Consider the following 13,403-nt stretch of genomic DNA (forward strand, 5'->3'; position numbering starts at 1 on the left):
CGACCACAGTGGGAGTCGAACCCACGACCTTCTGATCCGAAGTCAGACGCGCTAATCCACTGCGCTATGCGGTCAGGAGATGGTGAAGACCGCATTCCTAATCTAGTTCACTAAATAGTTCTTCTGCAAGAGGGCCCTCCGCATCTTTTGTTTCGACTACAGAGAAATCAGACCTAGTAACAATTTTAATCTCAAACTTTTTGTTGAGAAATTAGATTAAATGTCTCGTGTCTTTTGTGAAGATATATATCATAGTAGACACGGCATAACAAAATTAAAATTTCTTGATAATTTAAAATTATGAAAATAAGTATTGAAATATCTATATGAATATCTTACTTTCAAGAATTGATTCTAAATCCTCTTCTTATTACAATCAACTAACTTTCTTTCTAAAGTGATGTGTTTCCTTTTTCTTCATATGGATACTTGTATTCTCTTTTCACCCAATACTACCTAATCATTTCCTATCACATGAGATATATAGCTAGAGCCAATTATTTATTTATTAGAATATTCAAGCGATATATATATGTACATATGGTTCTAATTTTTTTTTTTTTTAACTAATACACACGTGTGTTATCACATATAGCATCCTCTAGCGAGCAAATTTCCGAATATGATGGACTTTACACTCAAATCTCAATCTTCTGCTTAGAACAACCTTAAAGGCCACGTCTGACATATAACAGATGGAGCCTTGCCCAATACATGTAAAATACATAGATAAATGTACGTGACTGAGCGAATGTTCCCAGAGTCCATGCAAAATAAAGTTAAGGTAAGACTTACCAAGCTTTTGATGAAAGATAACACCATATTGAGAAAAGATTACAACAAACCAACGAGATTACAGGATCCTCAATAATAGGTCCCAGGATTTTCTCAAATGTGAGAGTTGAAGACATATATGATGATTACCGACCTTCATTTTAGTTTGCGAAAATGGTGGTCTCTTCAATCTTAGCTTCTTTTCTGATTTTCCTCTATGTTGATCGGGTGGGCAAAAAGACCATACTTTAAACAACGGATACTGAGAATTTCATGACATTTTCAATTGTAGCAAAGATTTTGACAACATATATCAACCACATGAATCAATCCCCAATTTTTTTTTCTCATATTCTTAACTCTTTTAGATGACAGCTCTCAATGCTCTTAATGTCTCTCGCAAGTTTTCACACATATTAAGCACACTCACTATGCGCACAAGACCAAACTCTACAACAGAGTATTTACATGCTAAAAGCTATGAGCCCTTGTCTAACGACGACATCGACTTCATCTTCAAAAAAGAAAACAACTCTTGTGGGAAATAGCTTACCCTTTTTGCATTACCCGGAGTCTTGCTGGCAAGAGTTGAATCCCGACTTTCCTAACATGTGCCCGGGTTGCTATGTTCCTCTCCGAGGGCAGGTATTTCTTTTAGGGAATGAGTTTGACTAAAGTAGGGCAAATCTTTTTCATTAGCGGCCTCGTTAGTGATTCTCCTTTTTTGGTCCCTGGCCAACTATTTTCTCAATCGGTGATAGCATGATTCGATCTTGAGTTATGTCATTTGCCGTCACGGTTGCACCTCATGGAGAATTCTACTAGTTTCTTCTTGTTATGCATAATGACTATTTGAGAAATTGATACACGAGCATATTTATTTTTCTATATGTCATTGCTAGATTTTTGTCGAGATACATGCGTGAGTTGTATTAAAAAGTTACACATCGAAGAATTGATGTGATGTAAGTAGTTATATCATAGTTGGTCTATAACTTATTGGCTTAAGTTTTTGAAGGTCGACTGGACATGTTGATAGGCTCAGATTTGGATTCTCTCTTGACAATCTCCCTAGACTCCCAATGTGTATTAATGTTTGGTAAAAATCTCAAGGAAATTAATTTGTATCAGTGTTTAGTGAATATGTCAAGGAAGAATTCTCATGATCAGTGGTTTCCGGGCACCGTAGCATCGTGGCATAGCACAGCAGTCTCAACGATAGTTTGTGATGAAGGTGGACATTGTTGTTATTGCGGCTCTCACACGCAACAAAGTGGAGATTCATATTTGAATTAAGGTAGAACAGACCAATTACTGAAGTCATACATGAGTGAGGAGGAGATTGATGAGAAACAAATGTAAGTTGTGTTAAAGAAATTCTATATTGGAATATTGGTAGGGTAGTTAATATATCCTAATTGACCCAAAACTAGATATGTTGAGAAGCTTGAACTTAAACTCTCCTTCACATTCTCCCCAAGTGAAGTTATCGAGCATCCAATAGTTTTTGAGGTCAATAGCTTTTTCCAATGGCATGCTTGAAAGGCAATCAGAAGGTTTGAAGGCAATGGTGGGGCTACATCGTGCCTCTCAATAGTCTTTATGAAGGTAGCAAAGTGCAATGGACAATAAATTATCTCTGAACTTTGGTCCAATATGCAATGTCGTCTTCAAACTTTTAATTTGTTCATGTGATCCATAAACTTTTGGTAAATGTTCAATATAATCTCTAAACTTCTAATTTGTTTAAGGTGATCTTTGAACTATTGGTAAATATTTAGTATAGTCATTCGATTTGTTCAAACAACAATATGATGACACAGATTATTATATGTTGAGTTGAATTGTTAAAAATGACGAGTCAATATATCTATCTTTTTATCTATCTACTTTAGAAAAGGAAAAAACCATTTAGGACTTCAAATATCCCATGTGCAAATTTCTTTTTCTGATTTGAGATAAATATCTTACGTGGATGATCCATGTATATACTTTTTTGTCTACAATTCAGAATTAATGGAATGGAAGTCACATAAGCATATTTCATTAACTTTAATTAATGAAAGGACGACATTAAATAATTTGATATAGTATAGAAATTAGATTGAACCTTTGTTAATAGTTTAGAGTTTGTGGACTACATTGAACATTTACAAAAGTTCAAAGACTACATCTAACAAATTACAAGTTCATAAGCAACATTGCATATTAAATCAAAGTTTATGGACTATTCTTGTTTCATTTTCCCTTAGAAGGAAAGTGAAAGAAGGAACATGCACTGTGGCTTCTTTGCATCTTGAAAGGTGGTTCTCCTCTGTGAACCACTACTTGCGTGCACAGCTTATGTACCACACGTTTTCCAGTTGTCTTGTAGATGTTTCAAACATATTTTTGAAGAACAATATCATGTCATCATGAACAAAGTACAAGACACCATATTTTTTGTTGCATTAAATCTTTACTTACCAAAGGCTAGAGAGATAATTCTTGATCGATGGGAGAAATGGGCCAAAAAATTGGGAAAATCTAGTTGAATAGGACCCGGTATATGTTGATCAAATATTGACCCGTTTAAAATGACTTGGGGTCGAAGTCCCATAATATGCGGTGGAAGACTAAACTAAGAGCCGTAAAAGGAAGGGGAGGGAGAGAGAGAGAGAGACTTCTTTAGTGCAAGATGATTCTTTCATATATTTCTTTTCCTATTTTGAGTATTCTTTTTTCACTTTATTTAAAGGATTTAAAGTGAAGAAAAGATGAGATGATTGAGGATTTTTTCTCATCTCTCAGCATCTCACCTTTCAGTTCATATACTTGGCTTCTATGATTGAGGATTCTTTTTCCCTTTATTTAAAGGTTCCTAAGTGAAGAAATGATGAGATGGTTGAGGAATTTTTTCTCATCCTTCAGTTCAAATACTTGGCTTCCATGATAGAGGATTCTTTTCCTCCAGCATAGAGATTCTTCCTCAAATTATTCAAATTATTATTTTCTTCTCCAAAGTCATCATCTCCCTCCAACGCTAGATCCAAACCCCATATCTCCAGCAACGCGGACATTGTAATGAGCCATATAGACCAACATTATTCCTATCGGTGAATTTCTCCAACTTGAATCTCTTAGAAGCCATAGCAATAATTAAAAACTGACAAAACACCCAGAACAATCAATTAACAGCTACTCCAGTCTTTGATACCAGTTTGTTATGACTAATGCAGAAACGTGAACAGAAGAAAATGATTCAAGTAAGAAAAAAATTGCATAAGTAAAACCTTAACACAGCAGATTTACATTGTCCGATGGTAAAACCTACTTTATGGGGCGAGTTAACAAGATGGTTTCATGATAATCGGCGAAAAATGGATTTCAACCGCTCAATTACACTCACTCATAAGTGTTTCCCAATTATAGAGTATCACAAGAATCAGTCACAAGAAATGAGTTTTCTCACACTCTCGGCTCTCTTGCTTGGATGATGATTCTCAATAGTCTCTGTCTCTCACAAGCTTTTATAAATATTAAGCACACCCAACATGCTTAAAAGACTAAACTCAATAATAAAATAGTTATATGCAAAAGAAATTATCAGCCCTTCTTTGACAACAATGTTGATTTCATCTTCCATAATGAAAAGAATTATTGTGAGAAATTAATTTCCCTTCCTGCATCACCCACACTCCTTTTGGCAAGAGTCCAATTTGGACTTCCTAATATGGCCTAAATTGCTTTGCGATTCAATTATGAGTCGAATTTCAAATCAATTGGGATTAACTTTGACTCATAATCAACACATCACAACGTCACGGCCTAGTGCACTTGCAGAGACAGCTGATCTCAAGCATAGTCGGCTGGAGGTTTACCAACCAAATCTACGGGAACCTTCGTAGATATTTTTATGCATATTCATGAATCATAGGTATTCTGAGGGGAAGTTCCTCTCTGAGGCAGGTATTTCTTTTAGTTAATGAGTTTGACTAAGATATAAGTAGGTGCGAATCTTTTCCTTAGTGGCCTTTTTTAGTGATTCCCCCTTTTTCGTTCCCTGGCCAACTATTTTGTCATGCGGTGACGACATGAGTCGATCTTGAGTTATGTTGTCTGCTGTCACGGTGCACCTCACGTAGAAATCTACTGGTCTCTTCTTGCTATGCATAATAAATATTTGATAAGATCGATACACAAGCGTATTTACTTGTCTATATTACATTCGCAGGCTAGGCTAGGCGTTTGTTTCCTTAGTGCTTCTTGGGTATGCTTACACGTTCTAAGGTAAATAGCTTTTCCAGTGGCATGCTTGAAAGGCGATCAGAGGGTCCGAAGGCCACGGTAGGCTCCATCGTGCCTCTCAGTTGTCTCTGTGAAGGCAGCAAAGTGCAACAGACCATCAATGGTTGTTTCACAGAAGCTAGAACCGCGATGCGTGGCATAGTTACGCCCGTCGTGTCGTGGAAGAAAAGTGAGAGTAGGAACAAACTCTCTGATTTCTACACATCTTGCGAGGTGCTTTCGTTGGTCCCTTCTCGGAGAACCATCACTTGTGTACTTGGCTTACGTACCGTATGTTTTGTGTTAGTTCTTGTTGATGTTTTAAATACATTTACCCTAATTTTAGAAGAAGAATATTGTGTCATTAGGAACGAAGTACAAGACACTATGTTTTGTCGGGTCAAATTTTTACTTACCAGAGGCTAGAGTTATTCCTTGATCGAAGGGAGAAATCGCAAAAAAAAAGAAAAAAAAAGGCAACAATCCAGCAGGATAGAACCTGGTTCATATTGACCCCAAATCCGATCTCCCCATTTGGCGGGTCGAAGTCGTAGAAATCACGATGGAAGATTATAAAAGCAGTACAAGTGAAGAGAGAGATAGAGAGAAAAAGAGAAGCGGCAGAGATTTCTTTCGTGAAAGATGATTCTTTCATATTTATCTTTTCCTGCTTCGAGGATACTTTTTCGCTTTATTTAAAGGTTCCAGAGTGAAGAAATCATGAGACGGGAGGATTCTTTCATTTATTCTTTCCCTTCATGTTGAGGATTCTTTCTCACCTTTCAGTTCAGATACTTGTCTTCTGTGACAGAGCATTCTTTTCCTCCAGCATAGGAAATTGTTCTCCAAATTATTCTTTTCTTGGTCGAGGAAAAATGAGATTGTCTCCAGGACTTTTCTTGGCCAACATCTACGTCTATAAATTGGGAGCTTCACCCCATTTCATCCAGACATCTGTCGCATTTCCTCTCTCGCACTTTCACTCTGTGTCCTTCATTGTCTTCTTCAAGCCACTAGCTCTCTCTCTCCCTCCCTCCCTCCCTCCCTCCCTCCCTCCCTGCCTCTCTCTCTCTCAGCTCTTCCTTGAAGTCATCTTATTGAATATTTCCTCTTCTTCAGTCATTTCGTTTTCGGGTTCTTTCAGTTCCGCCTTCCTCAGCATATATAAATTCTTTACTTTCATTTCTCCACAGAGAAGAAGGAAAGAAAACCGGAAAGATAGAAGTCATAAAGGGGGAAATGGCGGATATTGTTTGCTCTCTAGCTTCCAAAGCGGCAGTGTACCTGGTGGCTCCCGTCAGTCGTCAATGTGGCTACGTGATATTCGCCGACAGCTACGTTCGCCAACTTGAGGAAGAACGTGAGAAACTGGAAAATGAGAGGCGAAGGGTGCAGCATTTAATTGATGAAGCTCGAAACAACATGAAGCCGACTGAAGCTGTCGTTGAGAAATGGGTGGCAGACGTGGAGACCATCGCTAACAAGGCGCGCGACGTGCTGGAAAACGGAAGAGGTCAGAAAACTTGCTTGTGCGGGTGGCTTCCCAACCCAAAGGCACGTTATCGTCTCGGCAGGGAGGCAAGGACGACAGTCCAGGCAATCCAGAAACTCATTCCGGACGGTCGATTCGAGAGGGTCTTCTATGAAAGTGCTCCGCCAGGGCTTGTCATTGTCGCTTCCAGCGTCCATTCGTCGGCTGGTGATGGGGGCGACACTATCACCGATTCGCGAGCTTCCATCTTTCAAGACATAATGAAAGCTCTGGATGATGAGAAGCTCAAAGTCATTGGGGTGTACGGGCCTGGAGGTGTGGGGAAGACTACGCTGTTGAAGGAAGTTGAGAAGAAACTCAGAGAAGCAGGGAGACCGTTCCGCATGATCGTCAAAGTGGAAGTTTCGCAGATTCCAGACTTGAACAATATCAGAGACCAGATCGCTGACGCCTTGCGTCTGGATCTGAAGGACAAGCAAAGCCCACAGGGAAAAGCAGATGTTCTGTCGAAGAGATTGAAGAGTGATCCGGATAAGAAGGTTCTCATAATATTTGACAACCTGTGGGTAAAACTTGATTTGGAGGCGGTTGGAATTCCCTGGGAGAAGTGAGCGGCAAATGCAAGTTGTTGCTCACGTCAAGATTTAAAGATGTGCTGGAGCAAGAGATGGGTGCCGATCGAACATTTCTTCTTCGAGGTTTAACGGACGGCGAAGCTTCCAGGCTATTTGAAAACAAGGTTGGCGACAAGCTCAAAGACAATGAGGAATTGAAATCAATAGCAGATCAAGTGGTCAAGAAGCTCGCAGGTTTGCCTCTTTTGATTATCTCTGTTGCAAACACTTTGAAATCTAGCGATGAGTCCGCATGGAGAAACGCGCTGATAGAATTAGATGATTCAAATAAAGAAAAAAAGAAACGATAGTCAGGTTGAGTTATGACCGTTTGAAGAGTAAGGACGCGAAGTACTTATTCTTGCTCTGTGGTCTTATTGGTGGGACCATTCAAGTCGAACTTCTGTTTGTACTAGCCATGGGGTTGGGCTTGTTTGAAAGATTTAATAAGACTATACAAGCGTCGAGGGATAGATTGAATGATATGCTCAGTGAACTCCGTTCTGCTTGTTTGTTGTTGGATGGTGGCAATGACAAGGACAGTGTGACCATACATGATCTTTACAGCGAGGCGGTCGTCTCAGATGCATTTAGTGGTCCGGATTCCTTAATGATTAACAACAATTATGGCTTATGGCCAAAGGAAAAGCTTGAGAAATGTTGGGCATGCCTGGTTAATGTTGGCAATGACAAGCTTGCTGAACTAATGCTACGTCAGTTTCCCCACGTGAAGATACTTATGTTGTCGGAACAAGCCGATATGGGAGATCGTAGTAGAATTGATTTCACATACATGGAGGAGCTTCGAGTCCTCTATCTTCGCTCCATGCATATCACCAGTTTACCTTCCTCGATGGAAATCCTCGGAAATCTCCAGTCATTAAGCATAAATTGCCATGTGGAGGATGTGGCAAATCTTGGCAAGCTCAAAGCATTGCAGATTCTCAGCTTCGCAGGGTCTCCAATTTCTAGGCTACCTGAAGAAATCGGGGAACTTACAAATTTGAGATCGTTGAATCTAAGCAACTGCAAAGAGCTTCAAAGAATAGAGCCTGGTGTCCTAAAACACTTAATCAAATTAGAAGAGCTACATATGAAGGGAAGCTTTAATCGATGGATGGGCAAAAATGAAAATCATTGGAATTGTGTAATGCTAGGCTTGTCGAGTTGAGGAGCATGACAAAGCTAAATTCTCTGGAAATATCGATTCGTGATCCCATCCTACTCTTGGAGGTTGATGACCTGCCATTTGAGAAGTTGACTAGATTTTGGATCAACATAGGAAATGTTGAAGGAAGGGAATTTAAAGGTTTGAGAACCATGAAAATCAACTTGGAAGGGCATGATAGTATTCTTTCAAAAATATGGGTCCGGAAAACTCTCCAGAAAACTCAATACTTGTGTTTGGACAGATTGGGAGAGTTTGAGAACGCTTGCGAGTTGTGCATTCAAGAATTTCCACAATTGAAGCATCTCGACATTCATAACAGCCCATCAATAAAGTATATTGTCAGTTCATCCAATAGTGTTTTTACGATTTTAGAATCTTTGCTCCTTAGCGAGCTTATCAATCTAGGGAAGATATGCCATGGTCACATCGCCGCAGAGTGCTTCAGCAAACTAAAAGCTGTGAGCGTCAAAAAGTGCAACCGATTGGAATACTTGTGGAGTCTTTCACATGTGCAAAATCTTGTACAGTTAGAAAATATTGACGTATGGAATTGTAACTCAATGCGAGCCATTGCAAGAAAAGATATGGTCCCTGCCGATTGCAGAGTTGAGTTGCCTTACCTACGACATCTGTATTTGGCTAACTTACCAAATATGAGGAGTTTTTGCTCAAGAGCTGAGATGACTTCAGAAGGTACTCCAATTCAGGTAACTTCTTCATTTTCTCCCATGTCAGTTTGTCTTATCGAGAGGGTATAAGTTTATTCAACAATAGGTAGAGGGAAGCCTCTTTCTACAAATGCTTTTTATTTCTTTTTTTTTTCCCAATTTTAGATAATTGCACTAATTATTTGAGCTCAAGGGTTTCTACTATGACTAATTTATTACTCATGTCACATTTTTAATGAGTAGAAGAAACAGTGTATTGAACGAATGAACCTTGGAATGAATGAACGGAATTGAATATTTTCAAAATGAATAAAGCAACCTCCGGAGATTAAATAAACCGAAGGCGAACGAAGAGTCACATAGCAAAGAAAGTCCACATAATTCATGTCCCAACTTCATGCAAGTTGGAACTGATTCCAACATATCATGCCATCATAACCGTGTCAACGTCAACTAGTTTGGGGATTTTTCCTTCTCCATTTTCTCAGGCTCATCGAAAGATCTTAAGCTTTTGCTCTCCATTCAATTGAAATTTAAATATTTTATATTGATCGATTAAGTTTTTGACGTTTTTAAAAGCGATAAGCCCATTCGTACACTTTGGGTCCATTCATATTCTTTCAGGCGAGGGTTATGGATGAAGGAGGAGGAGATGAAGGGACAGAGTTAGTAACCCCTACTTTAGATTTACAGAATACTTATTCGGATTCCTTCTTCGACAAAAAGGTAAACATCCATTCTCTTGAGATTTTACCCACAATAGCCATTGATACTCGGCTTGCTAGGGCAAGGTAATAATATCTCTTTGAAGATTGTCATTTGGTTTTATTTGTTAAAATGTGTTCATAGTTTATAATTACATTTGTTAGTGAATATTAATTCTTCCACTGCATTAGATTGGTGGTTAGGATTAGGCCAAATTGTCAAATTTTTCACAACTGTAATCCGACGCATAACTCTTATGAGCAGGCTAGTTTACCAAACTTGGAGGACTTTAAGCTTGACTCTATGGGATCCTTCAAAAGGATATGGCCCGATGAACTTTTCAGAAGTTCCTTCTACAAATTAGACACCATCACTATCGAGAATTGCTCTGACCTACTCCACATCTTCCCTTCGACAATCATAGGGAGATTGCACAACCTGAAAAGTGTCGAGGTTGAAAACTGTCCATCCTTGAAATCGTTGTTTGATTTTGGGTCCTTAGATTCAAATACGGAACAAAACGTGGTATTGCTCCCTGAATTGGTAAGGATCAAAGTTGAAAGATGTCTCTCCATAAAATCATTGTTTAATTGTGGGTCCCCTGATTCAAATGCGGAGCACAAAATTATATTGCTCCCTAAATTGGAGAACGTGTCGGTGAGTGAAGCAAAAAAGCTTAGACACGTGGTCATGAGCCACTCCCGAATGGTTTTGAATTTTCCTAGTCTTACATTTGTCTATGTTGAGAATTGCTCTAACCTGAGATATCTCTTCCCCAAATATACGGCCACAACTCTGATGAAACTTGAGTGGCTAACAATTAGTAAATGCGAACAAATGAAGGAAGTGATTCTCGAGAAAGAAGCTGGTCGATCAGAGGCAAAAGTGATGAGTTTCCCTTGCTTAAGTAAATTAACACTTAAGGAGCTCGATAACCTGATTAGTTTTGGTTCAGAAGTGTCAAGAGGCAGCTAGGTGAGATAGCCAAAGAAAATGATGAATCGTCACAACCGTTGTTCAATGAGATGGTTCGTTCTATTCTTTACTATGATCATTCATATTATCGTATTATCATGTTTTATAATTAAGAATGTAATAAATTTGTCCAACTTATCCTCCTTCCTCACATTGTCCTTGTGCAGGTCACATTTCCCAATATGAGATGTCTAAGAATCAATGGCGTTCCATGCAAAGAGCTATGGAACAATCAAATTCCCACCGATTCCTTTCAAAAGTTGGAATATCTTTCATTGAATAAATGTGAGAATCTCCAATGTATTGCCACTTCTTATATGTGGAAGAAGCTGCAGCATTGTCTTGAGAAACTAAAAGTGATTTCATGCCGTTTGATCAAGATCATATACGAAGGTGATGGGATGGATACAGAGATTGGTAAATTGAGGAGGCTAGGTTTGTTTAATCTCAAAAACTTGACGCAAATTTGGCAGTTTGATGGTCTCCCAAACATCCCATTCCCAAACTTGAGAGACGTGCAGGTTTTGTGGTGCCCTCATTTGGAAATGCTTTTCACTACCTTCACAGCAAAATTGCTCGGGCAAATTGAAGAGCTGATAGTGGAGTCATGTGAAGATATGGAACTAATTGCTGGCCATGAAAAAGGGGAAGAAGTGACTCGCACGGCAATCACCTTCTCAAAGTTAATTGCTCTTAAGCTTTCCAAGTTGCCAAAATTCAGGAGGTTCTTCTTATCTGAGAAATACTCTTTGACGTTCCGTAAGGACTTCCCATCCTTGCGAGGCTTCAGTATAGAAAGCTGTGGAGCAAAGCCAGACCAAGTCCTTGGTGACTTGAAAAACCACATTACGACAATGGCCTTGGAAAATCGGGTATTCCTTCAATATTTCATTGCGTTGGCTTGGCTATCTATCACTTTGAATCGAGAAATCAGTTTGTATTAGCTTAAATACACAATTTTCAGTGGGACCCACACCCATCACGTGGCCCTCTTCTTTCTCTATCGTTCTCTCTTCCTTGCTCTCTTCAACTAACGATCTCTCGATTCCCTTTTATGCTTAGCTTTCCAACTTACGGTCTATTGATTCATCCTTCTTCATTCTCCATCCACCAGTAGCCGCCGCCGAGAGTCCATCGCTGGCCACCACAAGACATGGCACGCTGAGAAGGGACAAAGAACAGAGAGCATTGATGGAAGGCTGGTCGATCACCGCTTCCTCTCACCTGCTGGTCGTCATCGTTCCACACACCCGTTCCGCTGCGAAGAAGTTCTGTAATGCCGGAGTGCTTGAACTTGAATCATGGCTGCCTGCTTCGACGATTCTGTTCCTTGATGTTGCTTCTGTTATCTCCTTACTCATGTCTGATGTCAATCGCTATAGGTAATCGTTCTTCATTCAACTAAACCACATTTGCTCTGTTAGTTACTGTCTGTGTGCAAATCGTAAGTGATTCAAGCTGTATTAATTATTTGAAATGGTGCTCCTCCGCCGGAATGTGTACCACTTGTTTGATGAAATTCCTGAACTAAGTCTGTGTGTATTTTTTATTTAGTTCTTGACTGAGAATTCCTTTCATTACTAGCTTGTCGATATATTCTAGTCATATAAGCGTATTTGAGTTCTGTTTCTTCTTAAAAAATCATAGGTATTTAATTTCAAACTTGTTTTGAATCTGCTGGAACCTTGTCAATACATGCTGATTCATAACCGTTGCAGGCCAGAACTGATGTCAATTGGTGCTTGATTTTATTCTATTCCACTCAAGTAAGCATGTGTAGTGATGCAAGATTGTGTTATGGCAAATTTCATGTTTGTTTGGAAAAGAAATTATGTCATGAATGAAAGAAATTCTACTAGAAATCAATCCGTGGATGTTGATCGTGTCTTGATATCCCTAATTTGGTGTGCATTTCATTCCAACTCAAGGCTAGTTTGGTTATGGGGATCATATATGTTCATGCTAGGAAAGTGATATGGAGAATCTTATGCCAATTTGCAAGAATTATAGTCATAACTGAACTATGATATGCTAGAATCGAAGTATTGTGTTCTGACCAAGATTGCTTTGTTTGAATTTGGCATTACTTTGGTCTTGGATTGATGCCATTTTGATCAAGTAGACTCATATGCATTTGGAGGAAGATATGGCTTCAATTTCATATCAATTAGTCATCAAAATGATCGTGGTTTGCAGACTTGTATGCCCTGTCATGATTCTGAACTTGTGCTGGAAGTTCTGGCTTAAGCATGAATTAAATGGATTTTGTCTTAGCTTGGTTGCCTTTTTTATTGCCCATGGATAAGTGATATGTGTGTGCATGATTAAATTGACGAGATGTGTGCTGGATATTGCCATGAGAGTCTTGGCCTAGTTTATTAACTTAGAGAAGTCTAATGTTAATTGAAGTTTAATTCCATGATTCTTGTGATTTCAAAGCTTGGAGCATCTATTTTTTGTAATATTGAATATTTTGAAGAATACCGACTTCATCTAAAGGTGATCTGATAGACTAACCAGATTTGAGGAAATCTCTCGACAAAGTCGGTCATTGAGGCCCCTTGAAATATCGCATGGACAACACTTGCCAATAAAATACCAATATTCTCTCCCTCTCCTTCGATGTTCATCATTCAAGGCTTATTTAGAAGAGCTTTTGCTTAGATCTAATTGATCTTTCAAGTGCGTGCATTTCTGCTGACATACTGTGCACAACACCAATTGTGAGCTACTCATTC

At 39.0% G+C, this 13,403-nt stretch overlaps 2 protein-coding genes and 1 non-coding gene across 3 annotated transcripts; 2 read left to right on the top strand and 1 right to left on the bottom strand.

Annotated features, from left to right (window-relative positions):
* TRNAR-UCG lies at window positions 1–74 on the bottom strand. Its single transcript has one exon. It is a non-coding gene; the product is annotated as a tRNA-Arg (tRNA).
* A 6,205-nt stretch (window positions 75–6,279) lies between these two features.
* On the top strand, window positions 6,280–7,143 carry LOC120295815 (probable disease resistance protein At1g61190). Its single transcript, XM_039317395.1, has one exon. It carries the CDS (start codon window positions 6,280–6,282, stop codon window positions 7,141–7,143), a length of 864 nt encoding a protein of 287 aa, XP_039173329.1.
* A 56-nt stretch (window positions 7,144–7,199) lies between these two features.
* On the top strand, window positions 7,200–12,051 carry LOC104454990. The gene is made up of 7 exons (XM_039317396.1): window positions 7,200–7,341; window positions 7,563–8,103; window positions 8,304–9,024; window positions 9,610–9,711; window positions 9,955–10,233; window positions 10,833–11,537; window positions 11,728–12,051. The coding sequence occupies exons 1-7, from the start codon at window positions 7,200–7,202 to the stop codon at window positions 12,049–12,051; spliced, it is 2,814 nt and encodes a 937-aa protein (XP_039173330.1).
* The last annotated feature ends 1,352 nt before the right edge of the window (window positions 12,052–13,403 follow it).

Source organism: Eucalyptus grandis, chromosome 7 (assembly GCF_016545825.1).
Source record: "Eucalyptus grandis isolate ANBG69807.140 chromosome 7, ASM1654582v1, whole genome shotgun sequence".
Taxonomy (NCBI): Eukaryota; Viridiplantae; Streptophyta; class Magnoliopsida; order Myrtales; family Myrtaceae; genus Eucalyptus; species Eucalyptus grandis.

What these genes read in the sequence shown, in the direction of transcription:
- LOC104454990 (XM_039317396.1), top strand. Translation starts at nt 7,200, where the DNA reads ATGGGTGCCGATCGAACATTTCTTCTTCGAGGTTTAACGGACGGCGAA. An exon ending in ATTCCTTCTTCGACAAAAAG is followed by an intron (nt 9,712 to 9,954) that starts GTAAACATCCAT and finishes TCTTATGAGCAG; the next exon opens with GCTAGTTTACCAAACTTGGA. An exon ending in CAATGGCCTTGGAAAATCGG is followed by an intron (nt 11,538 to 11,727) that starts GTATTCCTTCAA and finishes TTTTATGCTTAG; the next exon opens with CTTTCCAACTTACGGTCTAT.
- LOC120295815 (XM_039317395.1), top strand. Translation starts at nt 6,280, where the DNA reads ATGGCGGATATTGTTTGCTCTCTAGCTTCCAAAGCGGCAGTGTACCTG.